Source organism: Apostichopus japonicus, chromosome 12 (genome assembly GCF_037975245.1).
Source record: "Apostichopus japonicus isolate 1M-3 chromosome 12, ASM3797524v1, whole genome shotgun sequence".
Classification (NCBI taxonomy): domain Eukaryota; kingdom Metazoa; phylum Echinodermata; class Holothuroidea; order Aspidochirotida; family Stichopodidae; genus Apostichopus; species Apostichopus japonicus.
The window spans coordinates 29,186,058-29,208,536 of NC_092572.1; the positions used below are offsets into that span (position 1 = coordinate 29,186,058).

Genomic DNA, 22,479 nt, shown 5'->3' on the forward strand with positions numbered 1-22,479 from the left:
TGACCCGGCCGGGGATCGAGCTCCGAACCTCCCGATTGCTAAGCCTCATTGCTTCAAATGCCACCGCTTTTATCCACTCTGCCACAGCACCGGAATGCAGTATAGCCCTAAGTGAAACATTTGACAGCACAGCACTTGCCATGCGCGCTAGTACATGGAATGTGGATGTATGTGTAACACGTGCAAAAAGTAGAAACATAGAAACGATAAGTCTAAGCATAGAAGTGTCCAAGGAGCACAAGTTGAGTCAATGTCATGCGTGGTAGGTAAATGCCCCTCGATGGGTAGATTTTCCCTATTGTTTGTGGTTACCATCTCGTGCATATTTATGAGTGCGTGTGGCTAAACGTAAAATTCTTATAATGTCAATATCTCATCAACAGTATGTCCGAATTAGTTCATACTTGGTATGGTGATGTCAGTTGATGAAAGGTACATTGTCATATAATCAAGATATTCATTTTTATCATTATTCATTAACTGGCGTGGCTAGAGTGTTACCACAGTGAAAAGTTTGTAAACACGATATAACCAGACTAACAATTTGAATCAATGTCATACTGCGTTGGTGGATGCCACATGATGTGCAAATGTTAAATGTGCCCTGTTGGTTGTGGTTCTCATGTCAAAATTATTAATGAGTGGGCAGGGCTTAACATATAATTTTTAGAATGCCAATATCTCTTCAACAGTATGTCCGATTTAGTTCATGCTTGGTATGATGATAAGTATATGCTCTTGGCAAAACATATTTGACCTCGAGGGGAATGGTGATGCACACCCGACGATGATCACACAGTCACAGTCCCGATGCAAGGGGACTGGGGCTGAAAGCGGATCAGTCGTTTGGTACTTTGGTTTTCGTGCCCAGGTTCTTTCCTGGGCGACTTTTTCTTAAAAAGTATTTGACCTCATGAATATTCATGATTTGGTGGGCTTAATGGGAAATATTTAAAAGAAAACAGCTTTAAAAAAACGATAGCTCATCAACCACAGGCTGCAAGCTACAATAAATCTGTCCATTCTCCAATGGTATGGTTTTCTTTTGGTGAACATGATTTGGGCAAAATCAGTTCAGTTAAGTCTTTTAAAGAACACACACTCATCCAAAAATGTTCAAGGAAAGTTGATATGTAGTACAGTTTTAAGCACACTCAACTAGTCCCTTATCCAGTTTCACTCTCTCAGCAAATATATCACATTCTCATGTAAAGCTCTCAGTCTATTAAAATATCAGAAAGGAATTTGCATTAGGGAATTGGAATAAAAATTACATACTGTAAAATCCTTACCAGTGAATTAAATGGTTGATCGTCAACATGATAACGATTCCCGGTACGTCTCTGCAGACGTCGCAGCATTTGTCAATAGATAATATTTATTTTGGTGTGCATAACTTCATGTATATTAACATGTATGGATTACCACACCATGAATAATATGTTTAAGCATCGCAACCATGCCGGACTGGGCTTTTTCGTTTTCTGGTCTTATTCCTTGCCGAAGGCAGAAGGAACCTATGCGATGGTGATAGAATTTGTATGTGTATGTGACACTTGTAAACGCTCTAACTTCAGAAGCATAACTGGCTACATTTCATATTTGGTATGCAGATTTCCTTGGGTCAGGACTGGTTTGCGATTGTTGTTGGTATTGGTCCGAGGTCATATGAAGTCGGTAGGGCTCACACTCTGAAAACTATGTTCACTCAATATGTCAAGAAGTGGAAGTTGCAGGAAGTTCAAACATGGTGTGTAGCTTGCCGTTGGTGAGTAGACGATCTGTAGTGTTCTTTATGAATGTCAACGGTCATTTGAGGTCAACAGAGGGAAAAAGGGTGAAAATCTTGTAAACATAAAATCTCAAGAAAGGTAGCCTATGCAGGTCTTATATTTGATACGCGGATTTCCCGTAACTAGTTCAGCGAACCCCCTATTTGTGGTGGAGGTCTAAGTTCATATCGGGTTAGCAGAGAGCTACATGTGAATATTTCAAAAGTACTACATCTCTAGAACCAGAACAGGAAAGGTGCTCATACATGCGTGGTATGATAGCCTTGTGTATTGAATAGTTTGTACACGATTTGATGTAAGTGTTCATTTAAGGTCAGCAGTTGTCAAAACTTGAACACTATGATACGATATTTCCATATAGAAAACTGCAGTAGCTCGTATGTATGGCTATAGCTTCTCCATGATGTGTACAAGAACCCTATTGTTTATGATGGAGGGTACAGGTCATTTAGGTGATTATAAAGATCGGTCTATTTCATGTTGTTCATAGAGGAACTGATGGGCATGGGAGGAGAGGAAAGGCCGGGAATATAGTGATGGGACCTTTCCCAAAATCTGAACCTAGTTCGCATCTCCGCGGTTCGGTCGGTCCAGCGGGTACGCGTTCATTACGTATTCAATCTAAAACCCAAGTCGGTCAATACTATAACATGGGCCTGATGTTACTACGTAATATAGGCCATGCGCGGGCCTTCAGTGACGTAATGATAATGAAGTAAACAACTTAACGCTTAATTAAATTAACCTGCGAACTGATTTATACATCTAACTCCTGTTCTTTCTTTCCTCTGCACGTGCTCTCGGAGGTTGCGGCTATCTATACATTAGTTGGAAACGCCGTGTAGAAACTGTAATATTAATCAACCCTTATAATTCAATTGTTATGTTCATTGCATAGTTACAAGACAACCAGTTTTTGTTTGATTCTTTCACGTAAAGAAAGATTCAATATATATATATATATATATATATATATATCTTATATCACCCAACAATTGTCTCGATTATTGCACTCAGGATTCTTTCTCTTTTGTCCAGGAAATTACATCTATGGACATATCTGATCAATACATGGTATCATACGATGTAGTTAGTTTATTTACCAACATCCCACTTTCTGAAACTGTTGATATTGCAATCGATGCCATAATGCATAACAATCCAGGCATTGGTATTTAAAGGTGGGATCTCCAGAAACTATTCATGTTTGCTACCTCACAAACGCATTTTTTATTCAATGGTAATTACTGTGATCAAGTGGACGGTGTGGCAATGGGTTCACCATTAGCACCGGTGTTGGCAAATCACTTCATGGGTCATTTGGAGAAACAATTTCTGAAAAATTCATCTGCCCCATCCAAACCTTATGACTACCGCGGATATGTTGACGATATTTTCTGTCTTTTCCGAAATGAGGGTGAAGCCATCGATTTCCTTCAATTTATCAATACCCGGGCACTAACATAAAATTCACTATTGAGAAGCAAAAAGACAGTACGCTACCATTTTTGGATGTGCTTGTCAGCAACACTGGTGATTGCAACACTTCCGTTTATCATAAGCCTACGTACTCAGGGTTACTAACCAATTTTTTTTCAGTTTCATTCCTTATTCTTACAAAATTGGTCTCATTAAAACGCTATAGTGGATAGATTGTACAAGGTCAACAACTCTTGGAAAGGATTTGACCTAGACCTAAAAGGACTTATGTTCACACTCGGCAAAAATCAGTTCCCCTCTCACTTAATTGACAAAGTAGTGAAATCGTATTTACAAAACAACTATCCAAGCATATCTGGGCACTGAAAAGCAAGGGGAGAGACTACACTATTGAATGGAACATATTGAAACAATCCGACACACACCAACGCGAATCAGGATCATGCAATCTATGCATGGAAGAGAAGCTGGCCATAATACAATCGAAAGACAGATGCATCAACAAAAGAACAGAGCTGTTATCGCACTGTCGCCATGGCAACCGTAAACACACACGCCTGAAGCCGAGATAGCATATGATGTTCAGTTGCCTGATGATCGGTGCGCTAGCCGTACCCGTGAAACTCCGAGTAGCAGTATGATGATAGTTTAGTTAAGTATATTATGTGATATTCTAGCTCTGCCTTGGCACAGAGCACTCTTTGTGAATATTGGCCACCATTATATGTGATATATATATATATATATATATATATATATATATATATATATATATATATATATATGAGTCTTCTATGCGCAAGCTCACAAATACCGCAACCATTATAATAGATGTTCATATGTAGACTTTTCGAGTAGTGACTAGATATATGGGAATTGTGTTCCCATTTAAGGCTGACCCTGTGGGACAAATATACCATATTATGTGCCCGTATTAATTCGAATATATACACGGATATTTGATAAGCACAATGCACGTATTAATTCGAATATACACACGAAATAAATCAGATGATAATACGTGTATATATTTGAATTAATACGCGTATACATTCGAAATTATACGCGTATATATTCGATTTAATACAACCATATGAATACAATCACCAGGGTCAGGGTCAGCAATATGGCTAGCCATGTGGGACAAACACCGCATAATATATCCGAGTATTTATATGAATATATACGCGTATATGTGCGAATATATTTGTATATATTATTTGCCAATCATTATATCCGTGTATTAATTCGAATACAAACACGTATTAATTCGAATAAATATGAGGATTAATTGGAATATGTACACATACTAATCCCAGTAAATACGTGTATTCGAGTATATACAGGTATTAAATCATGCTGTTGTCTCTCATTTATTGCCCTGGAGAGGCTACAATGTGATATCACTCTAAACTCGTTTGTGAAAGCTATAGGACATGCCAATTGTCTGAAGTAATTCGCGTATATATTCGAATTAATACGCGTATATCAATACGCGGATATGGTTTACCGTGTTTGTCCCATATGGCTTGCCATAGTCGTGTGGCTACACAATAAATATCCTATATCCAGTTTACTGTGAAAGGGGATATACAGGAAAGGAAAATCTACAATAATTGACTTGACAAATGAACCTTTGAACCCAACTGTAGAGATCAAAGCACAGTCTCGTTGTACAGTGGGCGTTGTTTATCATTCACGCGATCAGTATTGATATGTACAGTGTTGTTCAGTGTAATAATCTGCTTTCATATTGCTACTCTAACAACTCATTTCTATTTATCGTATTTCCATAACGTCATTCTTACTACATTGGGGTAACTTCGTCCTCTTCGGGTTACATCAAGGCACTATTCGTGATCATTTTCAGCTCGGCTGTGTTTTAAGTTGACGAAGAAGGATTCAAAGGATCCTTGGTTCACACGGCAACATCACACAAGTGAATTGGAGTGGCTTTCAATGTAAGTGTTACCCTTTCTGTGTATATTACATCAGTACACAGTTATTAGTATGATATTTTTCAATGGCTATGGTTTAGAAGGTAGCGTTATGGGGTACTCCGGTAGCGGGTATACAATGACACATAAGTTTAAAGAGAAAGGTAGTCTATCGTGTTAATTAACAGAGACCACCATCTTAATACACTGCTTCTAACGCTAGATAGTAGTTATTTCAATGTATACCCTTTACCTATAAACCTTTTCTACTACAGGAAGTGTAGGTTAACAACTTCCTGTTCATTCTAAGTAATATGTGTTTCATGATGGCAAATGATCTTGACAAGCTATTACATTCCTGATATATAATGTTAACTTACATTATTAAATTTCATAAATTGTTTACTTATTTATTGTATTGTTTTCGTACATTGTGCATGGAGAAACACAAACAATATAGAACTGTTGCCAGATACGTTCATCAAATGTTGTGATGAATTAAGATTTCCAGTAATTATTTTAGACAATGAACTTCAGTTCAGCTATGGGAATATTCTTTGACTGAATTGGTATTAGTATATCATGTTTAAAGCGTGAAGTTATTATAGCGTTATTACTGTAGCTTACATATCACTCCATAATAAAAGCATTAACTCCTAGTGAGTGATCAACCTCAATTCAGATGAAAACTGTAGACTCCTCTTGACGCTCTTGCAATGTAGACCTATCTGACAACTCGTAAAATTCTTAGTTCATTATTGGAAATCTTAATGAGAGAACTATAACATGTTTGCATCAATATTGTTTACTGTTACACTTTTTTGGTTATGTAGGCCTATATCATACTAGTTATTTATCATACCATTTGAATCTGTATTTGAGGTACATTTACAAAAATGATATTTGTACTAAATATAATCTAATTTGACTGTACTTAGTTCAACACATTAATTCTTCCAAAGATTCAATCACCTCTGGGACGCACTTATTTTATGTATATTTCTCAACATCAATGAAACCTTGTATCCAAATTGCGGGTTCTGAAAGTAGACTTTTGAACATGTCTACATAGAACAAACAACGCTGTGCGTACATATATTATATATATAGTTTTCAAATCAGTATATGTTAAAGGTGCAATGCTGCTTACTGATACGAAAGAAAGAAACATTTTGCATTTGTTTTGTATAATTAATATGAATCTTTAATTAAGTGCTATTATTTCGGTTTAGTTGAGCAGGATCGTGCGCAACTTTGAGAAATCTGTCAGAAGATGGACATTAGGAAGCCTCCCATCATCCCACCGTAAGTAATACCCTCTTTATTAACCCGCTGTATGTGACCCTTCTCCCACTTTACCGTCTTAAGTCCCTCATGTCCCGTTCTCTTAAGACTGAAGGTTACAATTGCTTCATTCTAATATGTCATGAATATATCCCTGTTGTCCTTTCAGCGAAGCGACGGTTTATTTCTTCCTCAGTTCGTCTTTCTTTAAGTGAGCGGAGTCATAAGGAATTTGTTTGATGTTGATGTCGTGTGTGGGTAATTGTGCCGGTGCGTCCGTGTGTATGCAACACTGTTTGTAAACACAATAACTCAAAAAGTATGTGATGGCCGAAGTTGATGCATTGTATATGAATTTGTCGTTAAGTTAGTAAAAGAACCCAATTGAAATTGGCGGATGCAAATGGACATACGAGGTAAGGGCAGGTCCAAGCTATTGTATCCCTAGAAGCCACATTTCAAACTTTACTGAAGCACCCTTATTTACAGCAGGCTAATTTGCACATATTCAAATTGCAGTGTGACGTACGGGACATTTGGACTCCTATTTCCCCGCTAGCGATATGAACTATTTGAATATAAGTTATGTGGGACATGATGCACCCTTCCTTCCAATAATTTTGACATATTATGTTTGGGGGTTCATCAATTAAATATGCTAATTAGCTAGTGTCCAAATACTGATGTCCCTTAAGTCACAATTGTCAGCACTATTTTTTAATTTTTGATATGGAGGAACAATTTTTTTTGGTGATTTTCTATAATGTTCTAATTACGAACATTGCTCAACAAAATCCATCCCAAAATAATTGAAATAATATTCACTGCAAATATAATTATCAAATTTAAAAATGTGACGTACAGGACAAAATGTGACGTACGGGGCATAGTTTGGTGGAAACCCTGTATTTATAAATGCTTTGGCTCCAGTGGGGACCTCTACTGGAAACCTACCAATGCTTACAAATTTATTTTGTTGAAATTCAATTCGGAATGTTCTTCTTTGTTCAGTATAAAAGCGTAGGACATGTGTTCTTCCGTTCATGGAATTGCAATTTGTGAATGATATATCGTTACAATAAGCCTATCATCGATAATAAGATTCTCCCCCCCCCCCCCCCCGTTACTCCGAAAAGCACTTGCGGCTGCTTTGTAGGGTGTAAACTTTATTTGAGAATGAATTGTGGAAGCCCGTCATCTATTTAAAATTACTGCTTTATTTACATTTATTAATCCAGAACACTAATTGGTATAGCGCCATTTACTTAAAAACTTTCGCCCCGTTGTGTCTGTTTGCAAAATCGTGCGGAGGTCCAGGATCAGTTCTTTTCTGTTAGGTGTTGTGCTTCTGATAGTTTACCAAGAGACAGGTATCTTCGATCGTTTCCATGTGGTGGTACTTTTCTCGGATCCAATTTCGCATTCCCTCTGTTTAGCCGAACTATTAATTATAGGCCTGCGATCCGTCAAGAGGAATATGACTGAAACAATTAATGCTCCTCTCTAATTTTTGATATCATACGCTACGGCTTAATATTGTCGTTTGCGTCATATGCCAAGTTCCTGAGAACCTTATAATAAGCCCTCGCGCTTTATACTGATCCACAATTATTTGAATTGTTTGTTTCATAATTTTAATAATTAATAAATTACAGCATAATTTACGCCCGTAATCCGGGCGCTCGACGAAAGCCCGTCTTACGGGTCAATCGCCTATTATACCGTATGTCATATGAATTAATACACTCAATCGTGTAGTCTAAACATTTATATCTCCATATAGCTCGTGTTTAGAGCGGAGATTATTTCAACATAATTGATCCGTTTGTTTGTTTGCTTATTTATCGATAGTTGTTTAAAATTTATTCTAAATTAGGGGGGGGGTGGGCCTTCAGCTTCTGTACATTTTTGGCAGGTGGTCCATATTTGATCCACTGAAAAACCATGTGTTTAGAAAATCATTACTCGAGATAGGAATACACTAGAGAGCTTCCCATAGCTTTATTTTGCACATAAGACAGCCTGCATCAATAAACAACAAAATTTATTCTGAATTGGGGGGGGGGGTGGGCCTTCAGCTTCTGTACATTTTTGGCAGGTGGTCCATATTTGATCCACTGAAAAACCATGTGTTTAGAAAATCATTACTCGAGATAGGAATACACTAGAGAGCTTCCCATAGCTTTATTTTGCACATAAGACAGCCTGCATCAATAAACAAACAACACAAAAGTGCATGTGACCCGAGGGGGTCACATGGAGTTTTTTTTTGTATTCAAAGATTTGTTTACATTAAAAAAACCGGTCGTTTTGACCTTCTTTCAAAAAAATTGTGAGAACAGTGAAAACTTTCAAGTCAACTGACCCTATCTGATACAACTAGCTAAGACATACAAGGAATCAAATCAGAAGCCTTCAAAGGCATATGTAGAGAGATGGCTCTGTATTTGGGGGAAATATGTCCAAAAAATGACGTTTTTCGGTCTAAGTTAGGGCCAAAACACGGACCTCTTTCCGATAATAATTCTCCAGAATGGCTCACCCTACAGAGTAGATTTTTAGCTCTCCAGAAGCGCCACACTGAAACGCTATGCTACATAGAAACAATTTATCAATAGCGCCTCCACTTTGTGATTAATCCTTAGCAATTCAACTCGAGCATTTTTTATGGAATTGAATTTCGGTCAACCACAGTTGAAACGCTTCGTGTAGCTAGTGTCAACGCTATCACTCACGTAATTGAAACGGTAACTATTTAACACATATTATCATGGCTAAATACTAAAAAGAGGCGTTAGACTTTCTTTCTATGGGCAATTTGACCATCCAGCCGTTGGAGGATGACGACATCGCTGAATCTGAAGTAGATTCTGACGATGCAATCCTGATATGGTAAGCCACACTGTATGTATTGTGTATACATGTATAGTAAAGGCTTCATAATTGACGCACCCCCGTAATTGACGCACCTTCAATTATTACTAGCAACGATACAGCAGTCGAGCAGAATTACATATTTCACAATTTTGCGATCATATGGAACAAAATAATTTACTGCCTTCGTGTCAATCGGCTTATAGGAAAGACTTCAGCACTGAAACAGCTTTGCTCAAAGTGTGTAATGAAATTTTGTGCAATATGGACAATAACCATGTTACAATGATGGTTATGCTGGATCTTTCTGCAGCAGCTATTGATACTGTGGACCATGACATTTTGCTGAGTGTTCTTGATCAAAACTTTGGTACTAAGGGGCTGGTTAAATCATGGTTTGATTGTTATTTAAGACCACGCACACAAAGTGTTCAGGTTGGTGATTGCATTTCTACGAAATCCACCGTCCACCAGGGCGTGCCACAAGGATCTTGTGCTGGCCCTGTTCTCTTTACGGCTTATGCAAGTACTTTATATCATACAATCTCCAGTCACCTTCCCGAGGTCATGGGGTATGCAGACGATCACGCCCTGTACCTAAAATTCAAACCAGGTAATGACTCTGAACTTAGTGCTCTAAATGCTATGGAGAGTTGTTTATTGGACGTTAAGGCTTGGATGAATATGTGTCGCTTGAAAATGAACGATACCAAAACTGAATTTCTCATCTTTGGTTCACGAACTCAACTTGCAAAACTTGAAATTGATTGTATTAACGTGGACTCATCTAGTATTAATTGTGTAAATGATGTGAAGTATCTTGGCGTTTATTTGGACAAAACCTTATCAATGAAAAAACATGTAAATGAATAATGTAAAATCGCTAGTTTTAACCTGTATAATATTAGAAAACTACGTAAGCATCTTTCGACTGATTCTACTCGCACTTTAGTTCAGGCACTTGCCACATCACACTTTGATTATTGTAACTCTTTGTTTTATGGTCTTCCCAGTTCTTCCCTTAATAAGTTACAGCGTGTACAAAATATGGCTGCCCGAATCATCCTAAACTTCAGTGAACAAATATGACAGTATATCTTCTGCTTTTAAACTTCTCCACTGGCTTCCGATAAAGGATCGTATCGATTTTAAAATTTTATCACTCACTTATAAGGCGCTTCACGGATCTGCACCATCTTATCTGAAGGACCTTCTTAAACCACGATCAGTGAGCTACTCCATACGATCTCATGACAGTTAAATTTTAACTACCCCCCGCACTCGCTGCAAGTCCCTTGGTGACCGATCTTTTTGTGTCTGTGCCCCCAAATTGTGGAATGCACTCCCATTTTCTATTCGCAATTCAAGTACTGTAAGTTCTTTTAAATCCAGTCTCAAGACTTTCATTTTCACACGTGTATATAATTAATCTAGTTTTACTTATTATCTCATTCTTTTCGTATTTATCTCTTACTATTGATTTATCCTATTTTCTGAGTTTGTGGCATGGTATTTACTGACTTCATTTTCTCCATCGTTATTGGATTTGGTTTAGTCTTTTAGGGTTATCTGTTTTTAAAATGTTACCTCTTTCTTTTGATTAACATGGTTTCTTAATTTTCGTTAAGTTTTATACCTTTACTCTTTTAAGTTTGTACAGCGCCATAGCTTATGTTTTTACATATATATGTGCGCTTTAGAAATGTTTAAATAATAATAATAATAATAATGATATTTTCATGAGTTTGAATCCATTTGAGCTATTTGCTGACCAAATTGTGGTATTTTCTAAGCTTTGAATACCCTCTCCCTTGTTTTGCACGTATTTTGAGCATTTGGAAATCTTACACCCTAAAAATACCCAACATTACCTCAATATGATAAAACTAATCTCTGTGACCTCACCTGTCTGATCTTAGAGGCTCAGAGCATAGCAAACAGCAGCTAAAGTCAATGGATGTATACTAAGGCCTACACTACAGTTAACTTATCGACGAATGTGTCAATTTAGGAATATGAAAGAACTTGACAAGGAAGACATTTTGTGGTCAAATTCTGCTCAATTGTACGGTGCATAAGCACAGAACCTTAAATATTTTGAGATCAGAACATTTCTGAGGAACTACACATATGAAAAACAGATACAGTTGAGTATTTTGGATTTTTCCTTGATAGATATCGTTGATCAAATCCTTAAGTGCGTCAATTATGAGCCCACCATGCTACTGTACTGTAGCGCAATAGGCACGCTTGACTACCAGGGTATTACATAATACATGTAGGTCAAGTAGTTTGGAGGGAGGGGGTATAAGGGGGGAGGGGTTGGCAACCTGGTAGTAGATATGATTGAGGGGAGAGGAATGAACTGGTTTATTAAGATTGAATAAGAAATTTCAAAAGTCAAAGCAATTTATTTCCCTTTTTTGTGTATTGTTTGTTCAAATTTTGTAATTATGTGCATACTAATTAGCCTTTTATTGGACCTTTGCTCCAGTTACAGCAACAACTGAGGTGCCAAATATGATGTGGATGAACAACAGCCTATACTTATCACTCCAGAAGAGCCCTTGACCAGCATGGAGACCATAACTTTGATATAAACCTTACATTTGGTAGCCTGTAAAATAAATAATTTATTCGCGAATGAAAACATAACATTCAAACATCAAATTATATTTTACTTATAAAATAACATGTCTTGAACTCATGAAACCAGGGGCGGCGATCTGTTTCAAATATTGGGGGGGGGGGGGGGGACATTGCTTGGGTGCAGGCGAATTACTATCAAAGCGTACAAGAAAATTTCTGGTTTTGATTGCCCCCCAGATCACCGGAAATGGCACTTCTCGGGCTTGAAAATGACCAACCAGATGTACACTTTTGCCTGAGAACCAAGTTTTTCCTAATAGTTTTTTTTTTCATTCATAACCTTTTTTTCAAGATTATCACCAGTCACACATGTTCGACCTCATTGCATCTCCTGTGGATCAATGCTTTTGTAGGTAATTCTACGTAACGCCCCACAAAACCCGTCAGCCCCACTTTTCAAGGTTTTAAGCCCATTATTTGCTCAGAATTTGAATAATAAATTCACTTCAAAACATACCCATATAATGTTGCACAAAATTTCATCTATGGACAACCAATATAGAACCCCCCCCCCCCCTCAACCCTTAACAGACCGGTCAAAATTGAACGAGTAGAGGGAAGTATGATGAAGAATGTTGGTAAAGGAATTTTCGAAAATTCAGACACAGTTAAATTATTGGTGTACAAATATTAAAACCTCTTATAACGGCTTCTAATACTATAAAACTTCGATATCATAGAAAATACCCCAAAAATATGCTTGAGGGGGAGGGGCGGTCTCCACCCTTCGCCCCCCCCCTCCCTTGGTTACGCACCTGCGGTTAAAAATCTTCTAGGAAACAGGCCAAATGGAAACCCAGTGAACCCATATCGATGTGGATCATATATAATATATATGATCATATTATGATTGTACGTACTTACACTCATACACAAGAGGCAAACCAAATTTCATTACGGATGCGGTCCGTCTAGCTATTCATTTCGAATAAAAGAAGTAAAAACTACTTTCGGTCATATATGGTAACAAATTGTGACACGGTTAGACAGGCGCCTTGTGAGGAATTTGCCAAGGGAGGGTCAAAGCTTTTACACAGACTTTCTAAGCGTAGCGCCACCATAAGTTGGCGCGAAGCGCAAAAGAAAATTTTGGCCGAAAATGCCTCCCAGATCGATGGAAATGGCACTTCACAGGCCTTGTAAGTTGCATCTAAGCATTTTCTATTTTGAAATTACTAGCGATATCATAAAAAAATACAAAACATATGCTTAAAAATACTATGCCACCAAATATTGGGGGGGATATTAGATACTATATCCCCCATCTAAAATATTGGGAGACATGTCCCCCCGTGCCCCCCCCCCATGATCGCCGCCCATCAAACTATCAAAAGTCCAGCAGATTTCATCAAAATAATTTCAAATGGGCAAAGGAAAGTACAGTGTATGTATCATGACCTCATTTGCATATTTACATATCTAATTAGCTCAATTATAACAAAAAATTATAAAAATCAAAACCTCATTTCAATACCTATCTGTCAATACTTGGGTCCCTATTGACAAAAATGAACAGATTTTAAGTAATTACAATTTGTAAATATTTTCCCCAAGGAACAATGATGTGACGTGGCAATTGGGAACTAAGGAGTTCTTTCTTAATAATTTTAATTTTAACAATTAATAAATCACAGCATAATGTTCACCCGTGATCCGGGTGCTCGACGAAAGCCCGTCTTACGGGTCAATCGCCTATTATACTGTATGTCATGAATTGATACACTCAATCGTGTAAACAGCTATCTCCATATCCCAGCCCAGGAAAAAATTTACCTCAAATTTACCGCAGTAAATTACCACAAATTTACCATGGTTTTACCTCACTTTCACCCCAATTTTACCGCAATTTACCACGGTGTTCCCATTCTTTTACCGTGCTTTTAATACACTTTTACTACGCTCTTACCCCAAATTTACCACAGTTTACCGTTCTTTTACCCCAATTTTACCGTATACTTACCACGCTTTTTCCTTAGTTTAACCTCAATTTACCATATTTTACCACGCTTTTACCACAGTTAACCGTTCTCTTACCCCAATTTTACCCTAGTTGACCACGCATTTTCTACACTTTTACCCTAAATTTACCACAGTTTTACCGTTCTTTCACCCCAATTTTACCGTATATTTACCACGCTTTTTCCTTAGTTTTACCTCAATTTACCATATTTTACCACGCTTTTACCACAGTTTACCGTTCTTTACCCTAATTTTACCCTAGTTGACCACGCATGTTCTACACTTTTACCCTAAATTTACCACAGTTTTACCGTTCTTTTACCCAATTTAACCGTATATTAACCACGCTTTTTCCTTAGTTTTACCTCAATTTACCATACTTTTACCACAGTTTACCGTTCTTTTACCCCAATTTTACCGTAGATTTACCACGCTTTTTTCCGTAGATTTACCTCAGTTTAGCATGATTTTACACTTATTGTAAGACAGTTTAACCTCACATTGAGCATGATTTTGTCATAATTTCAGTCAGCATGTACACCATGTATTTCTTTGAATTTCACCCATCAGTGTACTGTATCATAATTTGGCTATTTGCCTTTACCCTTATTGTAATGGTTGTATACCTGACATGTAAGTCCACAGATGTAGCATGCAGCAGTTTTTAATTCATCAAATCCATGGAAGTTTCACACGTAAGAAAGCTTTGTTGAATTTCAATTACACTAGCTGGTATGCTTCCTGACTCTCTTCTTTTGACATAATTGGTAGTCCAGATTTTTGATCTCCTATTGTCCTCAAAGACAGTGAGTGGACTTGCATCAAGGACGAATGGTGCGTTGTGTGGCTTCAAGTTGTTCTATGTTGTTTGTGGTGATGTGAGCCATGGCTTCTGTCCTAAACGGATTGATGTTGCTGGTCCAGATGGCGATATCGTTTGCGTATTGGGAGATCTGTGTGAAGCGGTTTTCCGGTTGTGGGATGTCTCCAACGTACATGATGTAGAGCATTGGGCTGATTGTGCTGCCTTGAGGGGTTCCGGTGTACTGTGCTGAAGTAGTTCCTGATGGTTTCGGCTTTTTCTGGGTCTGTTGTTGCAGCGTGACCCTCGTAGTTAAGAGTGGGAATATTCCTGTACTTCGATTTGATGTTGAAAATTTGTTGACTGTCTTCCAGAAATCCTTGGCATCTTTGTTGTTGGAGAGTTGTTTACTTCTGTTGTTGTACTGATCTTCCTTGTGCTTGCGGATGAGTTCCGTGATTTTCTTACTGTTGATGTACTGCTGTAAGTATTCTTCTGTCCTAAACGGATTGATGTGGCTGGTCCAGATGGCGATATCGTCTGCGTATTGGGAGATCTGTGTGAAGCGGTTTTCCGGTTGTGGGATTTCTCCTACGTCCATGATGTAGAGCATTGGGCTGATTGTGCTGCCTTGAGGGGTTCCGGTGGTGATGTGTAGTGGTGAAGAGAACGATGATCCTATTTTGAAGTTGGTAGTTCGGTGTGACAGGAAACTGGCGATCCATCTTGTGAGTTTGATTGGTAAATTGTATTTCCTGAGTTTCAGTAAGAGCCCTTCGTGCCACATTCTGTCAAAGGCCTTTTCTGCATCGAAGAAAGCAGCAATGGTGTGGTGACCTTTGTGGAATAGTTGATCTGTTGTGCTTCTATTACGACGAAATCCTGCCTGGCTGTCTGGGATGATGTTGTGATCTTCGATGAACTTGTAGAGGCGTCTGGCATAGGCATTTCCCAAGGACTGGAAGGAGGCTGATAGCTGCCTGGATGTTTGTAGTCTTTGCCTGGTTTCGGAAATACGATGGTGGTGGCTGACTTCCAGATTTGTGGAATGTGTCCGATCTTGAATGAATCTGTGTATATCATGCTGAGTGCTTCGAGGAGTATCGGTGGAGCTGCTTTAACGTGCAGGTACTGGATACCATCCCTGCCTTCTTCTTCTGAAGCATCTGCTTGTGGATGGTAGGTGGAGTGGTATCCTCGTTTGATGAAGTGGGCTAGTTTGTAGATGTTTTTGTTGTACTGTGGTTTATCCGGAATTGAGTGTACTGTGCTGAAGTAGTTCCTGATGGTTTCGGCTTTTTCTTGGTCTGTTGTTGCAGCGTGACCCTCGTAGTTAAGAGTGGGAATATTCATGAACTTCGATTTGATGTTGAAAATTTGTTGACTGTCTTCCAGAAATCCTTGGCATCTTTGTTGTTGGAGAGTTGTTTACTTCTGTTGTACTGATCTTCCTTGTGCTTGCGGATGAGTTCCGTGATTTTCTTCTTCATGTTGTTGTGTTTTGCTTTGATATCTGCATTCTTGGTACGCTGGAATGCTCTGCGAAGTTGTTTCCGTTGTTTGACGAGGTTGATGATATGTCTTGGGAGTTGAAATCTTATGATTGGCGGATATGCAGGAACTGCGATTGTGTTGGCGTCAGTGATAACTTTGGTTATTTCTTCCGCTGCTTTGTCGATTTGTTGTATAGTTGTGATGTTGTTGTAATTTTTAGTATTGGTCTGGATGTGAATCCTATAAAGGGACCAATCTGCTTCCTTGTAATTCGGTCTGGGCTGTAATACGGTCTTCTTGGTTGTGGTGTTGAGTTAGAGGATGACTGGAAAATGGTCCGAACCCCGGTCCGTACCGGTGTTGAAGGTGTGGAACAGTTGGTAGATGTTGGTAGAAATGAGAAAATAGTGCAGTTGTTCGGGGGTTCCGTAATCTGTAGATGTGTACCTTGTAGGTTCACCGGTGTTGAGGCATATGAGGTTGCTGGTTGAGAGTAAGTTGATGAGCTGTTTTCCTGCAAGGTTGGTGGGGCGACACCCCAATGTTGTGTGTTTGGCGTTAAGGTCTCCGGTGATGATGATGTGCTTTGTGGATTTGCTGATGTCGTTAAGAAATTGGTGTGGGAAGGCCTTGATAGTAGATACATAGTACCATGACTTTCTTCCCGTTGTTGAAGGTAATGTTGATTGTTAAAGCCTCTCCTCCTAGTTGATTGTGATTGTTGATTAGTTGGTTTGTGCTGACTTCCGAGTAAATGATGCTGTTTCTGATCGCGATGACTACTCCTCTTGTATTGGTGTGCTGGCTGGCTAAGATGTTGAAATCTGCAAAATAGGGTCTGCGTTTGTGACGGGTTTCGTTGAAGCATGCTACGTCGATATTTGCAGCGTTAAGGTAATCCTGTATTTTGTTGTTGATGTAGTTGGCGTTGAACTGCATAATTCGTAGTCGTTGTTCATCCATTACTTCAGCTTTATCTGTTTTCCATGTTGCTGAGTGGTAGAGTTTCTATTTGTGGCCGCCATTTAATGATTCTTGAGGGAGTTGGTGGAGGTGAGTTTATCCATCGATCGTTTGCGAATTTTGGCCCGGAGAGTTTCCTTGGAGATGATGAGACCAAGATGCGACTTCATTTTCTGGGTGATGATGGAGTGTAGGTGAGTATCCTGGTCTGGTTCTTTGGTCCCTGATGTGGCGATGGTCATGAGTATTAAATGTCGGCGGTGAAGTAGGAGATGTCTTCTTTGATGATCTGTATCTGTTTGGTGGTGTGTTCTCGCATGTGGTGGAAGAACGCAGCGTTGTCCTCATGCGTTTTCTTCAGTAAGGTGTCGTGCTTGGCTTTCAGGTCTGCGATCTCTCGTTGGTGTTTCAGGTTGATTTCTATGAGTTGTTTATCATGTTGGTCTTGTAGTTGTTTGATGATATCGTCTTGGTTGGTTATCATGTTGGAGCGTGGAGAGGAGGCCGGGTTTCTCGTTGACTTTAGGATACTCTGACAACAACAATAAAGGAGTTTACCCCTGTTCGACCTCGCAAGAGGTCCTACGGGGGATAATATTTAAGTTTTGTAGAATAGACAATTTTTTTTTCTAGGGACTTGTCAAGTCATTTAATGGACCTGACAGAGCATACCCAAATCTGAGGACACTGATTGGTCAATTTTCGTGTTCAACAGTGTTGAGGCACAGAAGCTATGCCTTATGTGTGCTAGTTTATATAGTTTTTTTTTTCACTTTAAAGGCTTTTAGGTTCTCCCTAATAATGAAAAAAGATTAAATTGTTGTCTCCTCTCAAATATATCAGGGATTCCATGAAGGAATTCTCTATGTAACTATCCTCTGCTTGTTTGTTTTTAGGAAAAGAGATGCATACTATTACATTTAAGAATAGCAGTTGGTCTCTCTACTTTATTCCACTCATATCCTCAGGTAATTTATATTGCCAACATTATGATATGAGTAGAACAAAAGGTTTGTCATATCAGTATTGCAAAAATATGGGACAAAATCATGGAAAAATTGCTGTAAATGTACCATCATGTTTCATATTGTGACCCATATATGTACTACTGTGGTAAAATCATGGTAAAATTATGGTAAATTAACCATAGTATAATTGCACTGTATAGTTTTACCCTATATTCACTGTGGTTAATCATGGCACAATTGTAGGAATTTCACCTATGTAGTTTATGTACCATATAAACTTACCCTACTTTTACTCCAGTAATATAATGGTAAAACTGTGGTAAATTTACCGTAATAAATGTACCACACTTTTACTCTTCTTTTACCGCGGTAATACCATGGTAAAACTGCGGTTAATTTACCGCGGTAAATGTACCGCACTTTTACCCTACTTATACCGCGGTAATATCATGGTAAAACTGCGGTAAATTGACCGTAGTAAATGTACCACACTTTTACCCTACTTTTACCGCGGTAATACCATGGTAAAACTGTGGTAAATTTACCGTAGTAAATGTACCGCACTTTTACCGCGGTAATACCATGGTGAAACTGTGGTAAATTTACCGTAGTAAATGTACCGCACTTTTACCGCGGTAATACCATGGTGAAACTGCGGTAAATTTACCGCGGTAAATTTACCGCGGTAAATTTACCGCACTTTTACCCTACTTATACCGCGGTAATATCAGGATAAAACTGGGGTAAATTTACCGCAGTAAATGTACTGCACTTTTACCCTACTTATACCGCGGTAATACCATGGTAAAACTGCGGTAAATTTACCGCAGTAAATGTACTGCACTTTTACCATACTTTTACCGCGGCAATACCATTGTAAAACTGCGGTAAATGTACCCCGGTTGATTTTACCACAATTTTACCACACATTTACCCTATTTACCAGACATTTACCATAGTTTACCGCGGTAAAATTAGGGTACATTTTTTGCTGGGAAAACTCTTGTTTAGAGCGAAATTCCTCTCATCATGTTTGCAAATATACTCCATACGCGTTAGTTTGTTAATGAGTTGTTTGTTTATTTCCTTATTTATTTGTCTATTATTTGATAATGGGGGAGGGTGCTTCAGCTTCCGTTATTTTCTTGTTTTTATAATGAACACATTCTCCAGCGGCTATATGCATAGTGTCTGACAACATTTTCCGTTACCATGGATACGGCCCTGTAAACTTGACCTAATATTGTACTTTTTTTGCCTTGTATAATAGAGTTCAACGTACACAGTTGCCCAGGTTTACCGGTGAAGGCGACTGGGAGCTCTGCGATATGACGGTGGATTCTACCAAAGTTGCTGTTAGCGGTAACAACGAAGACACAAGGATAACATCCATAGACCTGTTTGCATTAAATATTCCTGATTCTTCGTCGCCATTTACAACTCGGTTTTATTCTAAAGAATTTAAGAATCCTTCAAGATGGCCGCTCCGTTTTGTTTCATTCTTGGATGATTCTCGTATAGTCACTGTGTGTGGTGATCAGTTGGATGTCTTCAATATCAAGACAAACGACATACCCACTCATAGTGAGCAATTACGCGATGAACCAGCCTTGTGTATGACTGTCAGAGAGGGAGAGATATTTATTGGTTTGTCTTCTAACGAGGTGATTGTGTTTGATTTTAGTTTAAATAAAATCAAGACAATCACCTTGGAAGGATTAGAAAGATATCCTGTAGAGATAACAGCTTATGGAGATAATCTGTTTATATGTACAAACAATGATAGAGCCATTAGATACAACATGGAGGGAGTGATGTTACATGAATACTATACACCAGACTACTCACATGCAAACAGTATCACTGTAAGCAGTGAGTTTGGTCTGGTGTTGATATCATATTGCTTCCCTGTTGCTCCTGTTGTTGTTTACTCTCTCTCTGAGAATCATAAATTGTTCACTTTCCGAGTTATTAATGAGTTGATGAATAGAATCAGGATAAACGATGTAAACAGGTTTATGTTTACAACAACAGAAGAAGGAACACTGGGTGTATACAGCACAGTAAGTACAGTAGGATAGTGTAAACAAGCCAACATTTTATTTTGCATCTAGAATAATGAAACTGGGCTAGAAAAACTACCAAGTTCAGTATCAGTGACTGCGAACAAGTCTTGGAAATCATATGAAATTTGGGACTAAATTTTTAGTAGAAATTTGGTTTCAAAATTCAAACTGCTGATTGAGGAATACACAGTCAATACTATAGAGAGTTTCATATCAAATATGACTTTGTGCCATTTTTTTTTTTCATTTCACAGTACACAATCCAGCTTGTTCAGATTAGGTAATCCTACATAAGTGAATACGGACATCTCCTAAGAGCACACTTATTGCTATTTTGTGGCAATATCAATAAATTTAGAGAAAAAATGAGAAGAAAATTTTAATAGGATTGAAGTAGCAAAACCTCTCATAGGTTAGGAGATGTTTGTATGCAGTGAGCTCAATCATGCTTCTATTGGAGGTCTACACAGTTTTGTATAATGCAAGTAATTTCAGAGGATTTTTGGAATTTATTCACCCTGTGCTGTATGTATGTAATTGCTACGAGAAGTTTTGCTACTTCAATCCTATTACAATTTTCTTCTCATTTTGCTCTAAATTAATCTATATTGCCACAAAATAGCAATAAGTGTGCTCTTAGGAGATGTTCGTATGCACTGAACCCAAAATCCTCTGAAATTTACTTTCATTATATAAACTGTGTAGACCCTTAATACAGTATTGTTACTAGGATTTAAAAAAGTCTTGAAAACTCGCTGAGAAAAACTTATGTCCCTGCAGTCCATGAAAACATCAAACAACTTTAAAATACCCGTACATGAACACACAATACTTAACTATAATGACTCCTGACAAGACATTGGCTTGTGCCCAACAGAAGCCCATAGTTATAGGTCAAGAAAGAAAAATCAAATTTATGATGAATTTTGTAGCTACTTAACAGCAACAAATGACTGTCATGTTCAGGAGCAGGAAATTATTCAGTAAACTCTAACGTGGAAAACCCTCATCTAGTAATAATAACAACAAGTAGCACTCTAACCACTTCGGACCATTTGCAACTTCTGACTTAGACAACAGGTTGCCATGGCAACAAACCCCTTTGTTTATGCTGCATGTACCTAGGCAATCCCTTGGACTAAAAGTAGGCTACAAATCAGAGACTATATCACATAGAATATCAGCTTTATCTGGTCTGATGGAATCTGTACCAATTAGGAGTGACTATTAGGGCTGCTAATACTTGCTAGCATTCTAACAAAACCTTAATAGAGCCTCAGTCCTATCTACTAAAATATATTGCTAAAAATCTGTCAACCCAGAAGTTGATGGGAAGTTCAGCAAATCCTGTCACCATGGCAACTAGTAAAAGAGTAGCATTGCATCATGGGATCTAAACATAGCTCGAATAGGTGACACCTATACCAACTGAAAAATAAATGTGAGTGCATTAGAGTGACGGATAATGCTCGACATAATCACAGCAATGCATAATAAAACTAATAAATATCCCAATGTGGGTTCTCGTTGGACCAATAACCTGAAGCACTTTCAATTCTCTCACATTAATTCAATGTAGGTTAGGACATAACCATACACACATTATGGTTGAGGGAATATAAGTGCCATAATCAACCCTGTAAACAGCTATTAAACAATGTTCAATTAAAAAATGATACAGAATTTACACACATTACAATTTAGTAATTACTGTACCTGTAGACTCACTACTGTATAGCTGTTACAGGTACTGGTATTAATTCCTAAATAATAAATACATTCTTTGTGCATTCTGCCATCATAGGAGATCAATATACTAATGAATTCCAAATTACACTTAATACGGGCTGGTACTCTGTGTGCACATTACTATCACAGAACTAACGTGCATAGTGCATTCATTCACAGGTAATACACAGAAGGTACAGTATGCCCAAATGAAACTGCTCCTGAGGAGTTTGGGGCAAAGTTAAATGATGAACTCTTTACCTGTTTTGAAATTAATGTAACTAATTTCTAACAGTCTTCTAGCTTGTCTCTACTGCAGAATGCAGATGCATGACAGCTTAGAGTGTCGTGATGAATGGTAGAGTTGTTTGCAAACGTGTTTTTGGTAGTGTTATAACGATTATGCATAACAGAAAACACCGATTACTGATTATTTTTTTCATAATCGTACCGATTCCGATTATTTGAAAAAGAGAAAATATCCTGTTTATTCGAAATCGGCAATAATGTTTTTGATAGAAT

The 22,479-nt window shown here is 38.1% G+C and overlaps 2 protein-coding genes across 6 annotated transcripts in view; both read left to right on the top strand.

Moving 5' to 3' along the window:
• Positions 1-22,479, top strand: part of LOC139977169 (uncharacterized) — a 216,882-nt gene that overhangs the window by 161,403 nt on the left and 33,000 nt on the right. The gene's annotated exons all lie outside the window — the stretch shown is intronic.
• LOC139977164 (uncharacterized) overlaps positions 4,914-22,479 on the top strand; it is a 371,700-nt gene continuing 354,134 nt past the window's right edge. For 3 of the 5 annotated variants that reach the window (XM_071986364.1, XM_071986362.1, XM_071986363.1), the window contains exons 1-3: positions 4,915-5,194; positions 6,403-6,475; positions 19,434-20,226. In XM_071986364.1, coding sequence (XP_071842465.1) covers positions 6,444-6,475; positions 19,434-20,226 — 825 coding nt within the window. In that variant the 5' untranslated portion in view covers positions 4,915-5,194; positions 6,403-6,443. Of the gene's footprint in view, positions 5,195-6,402; positions 6,476-19,433; positions 20,227-22,479 lie in introns of all 5 variants that reach the window. The other 2 variants (XM_071986361.1, XM_071986354.1) reach the window with 1 other exon arrangement.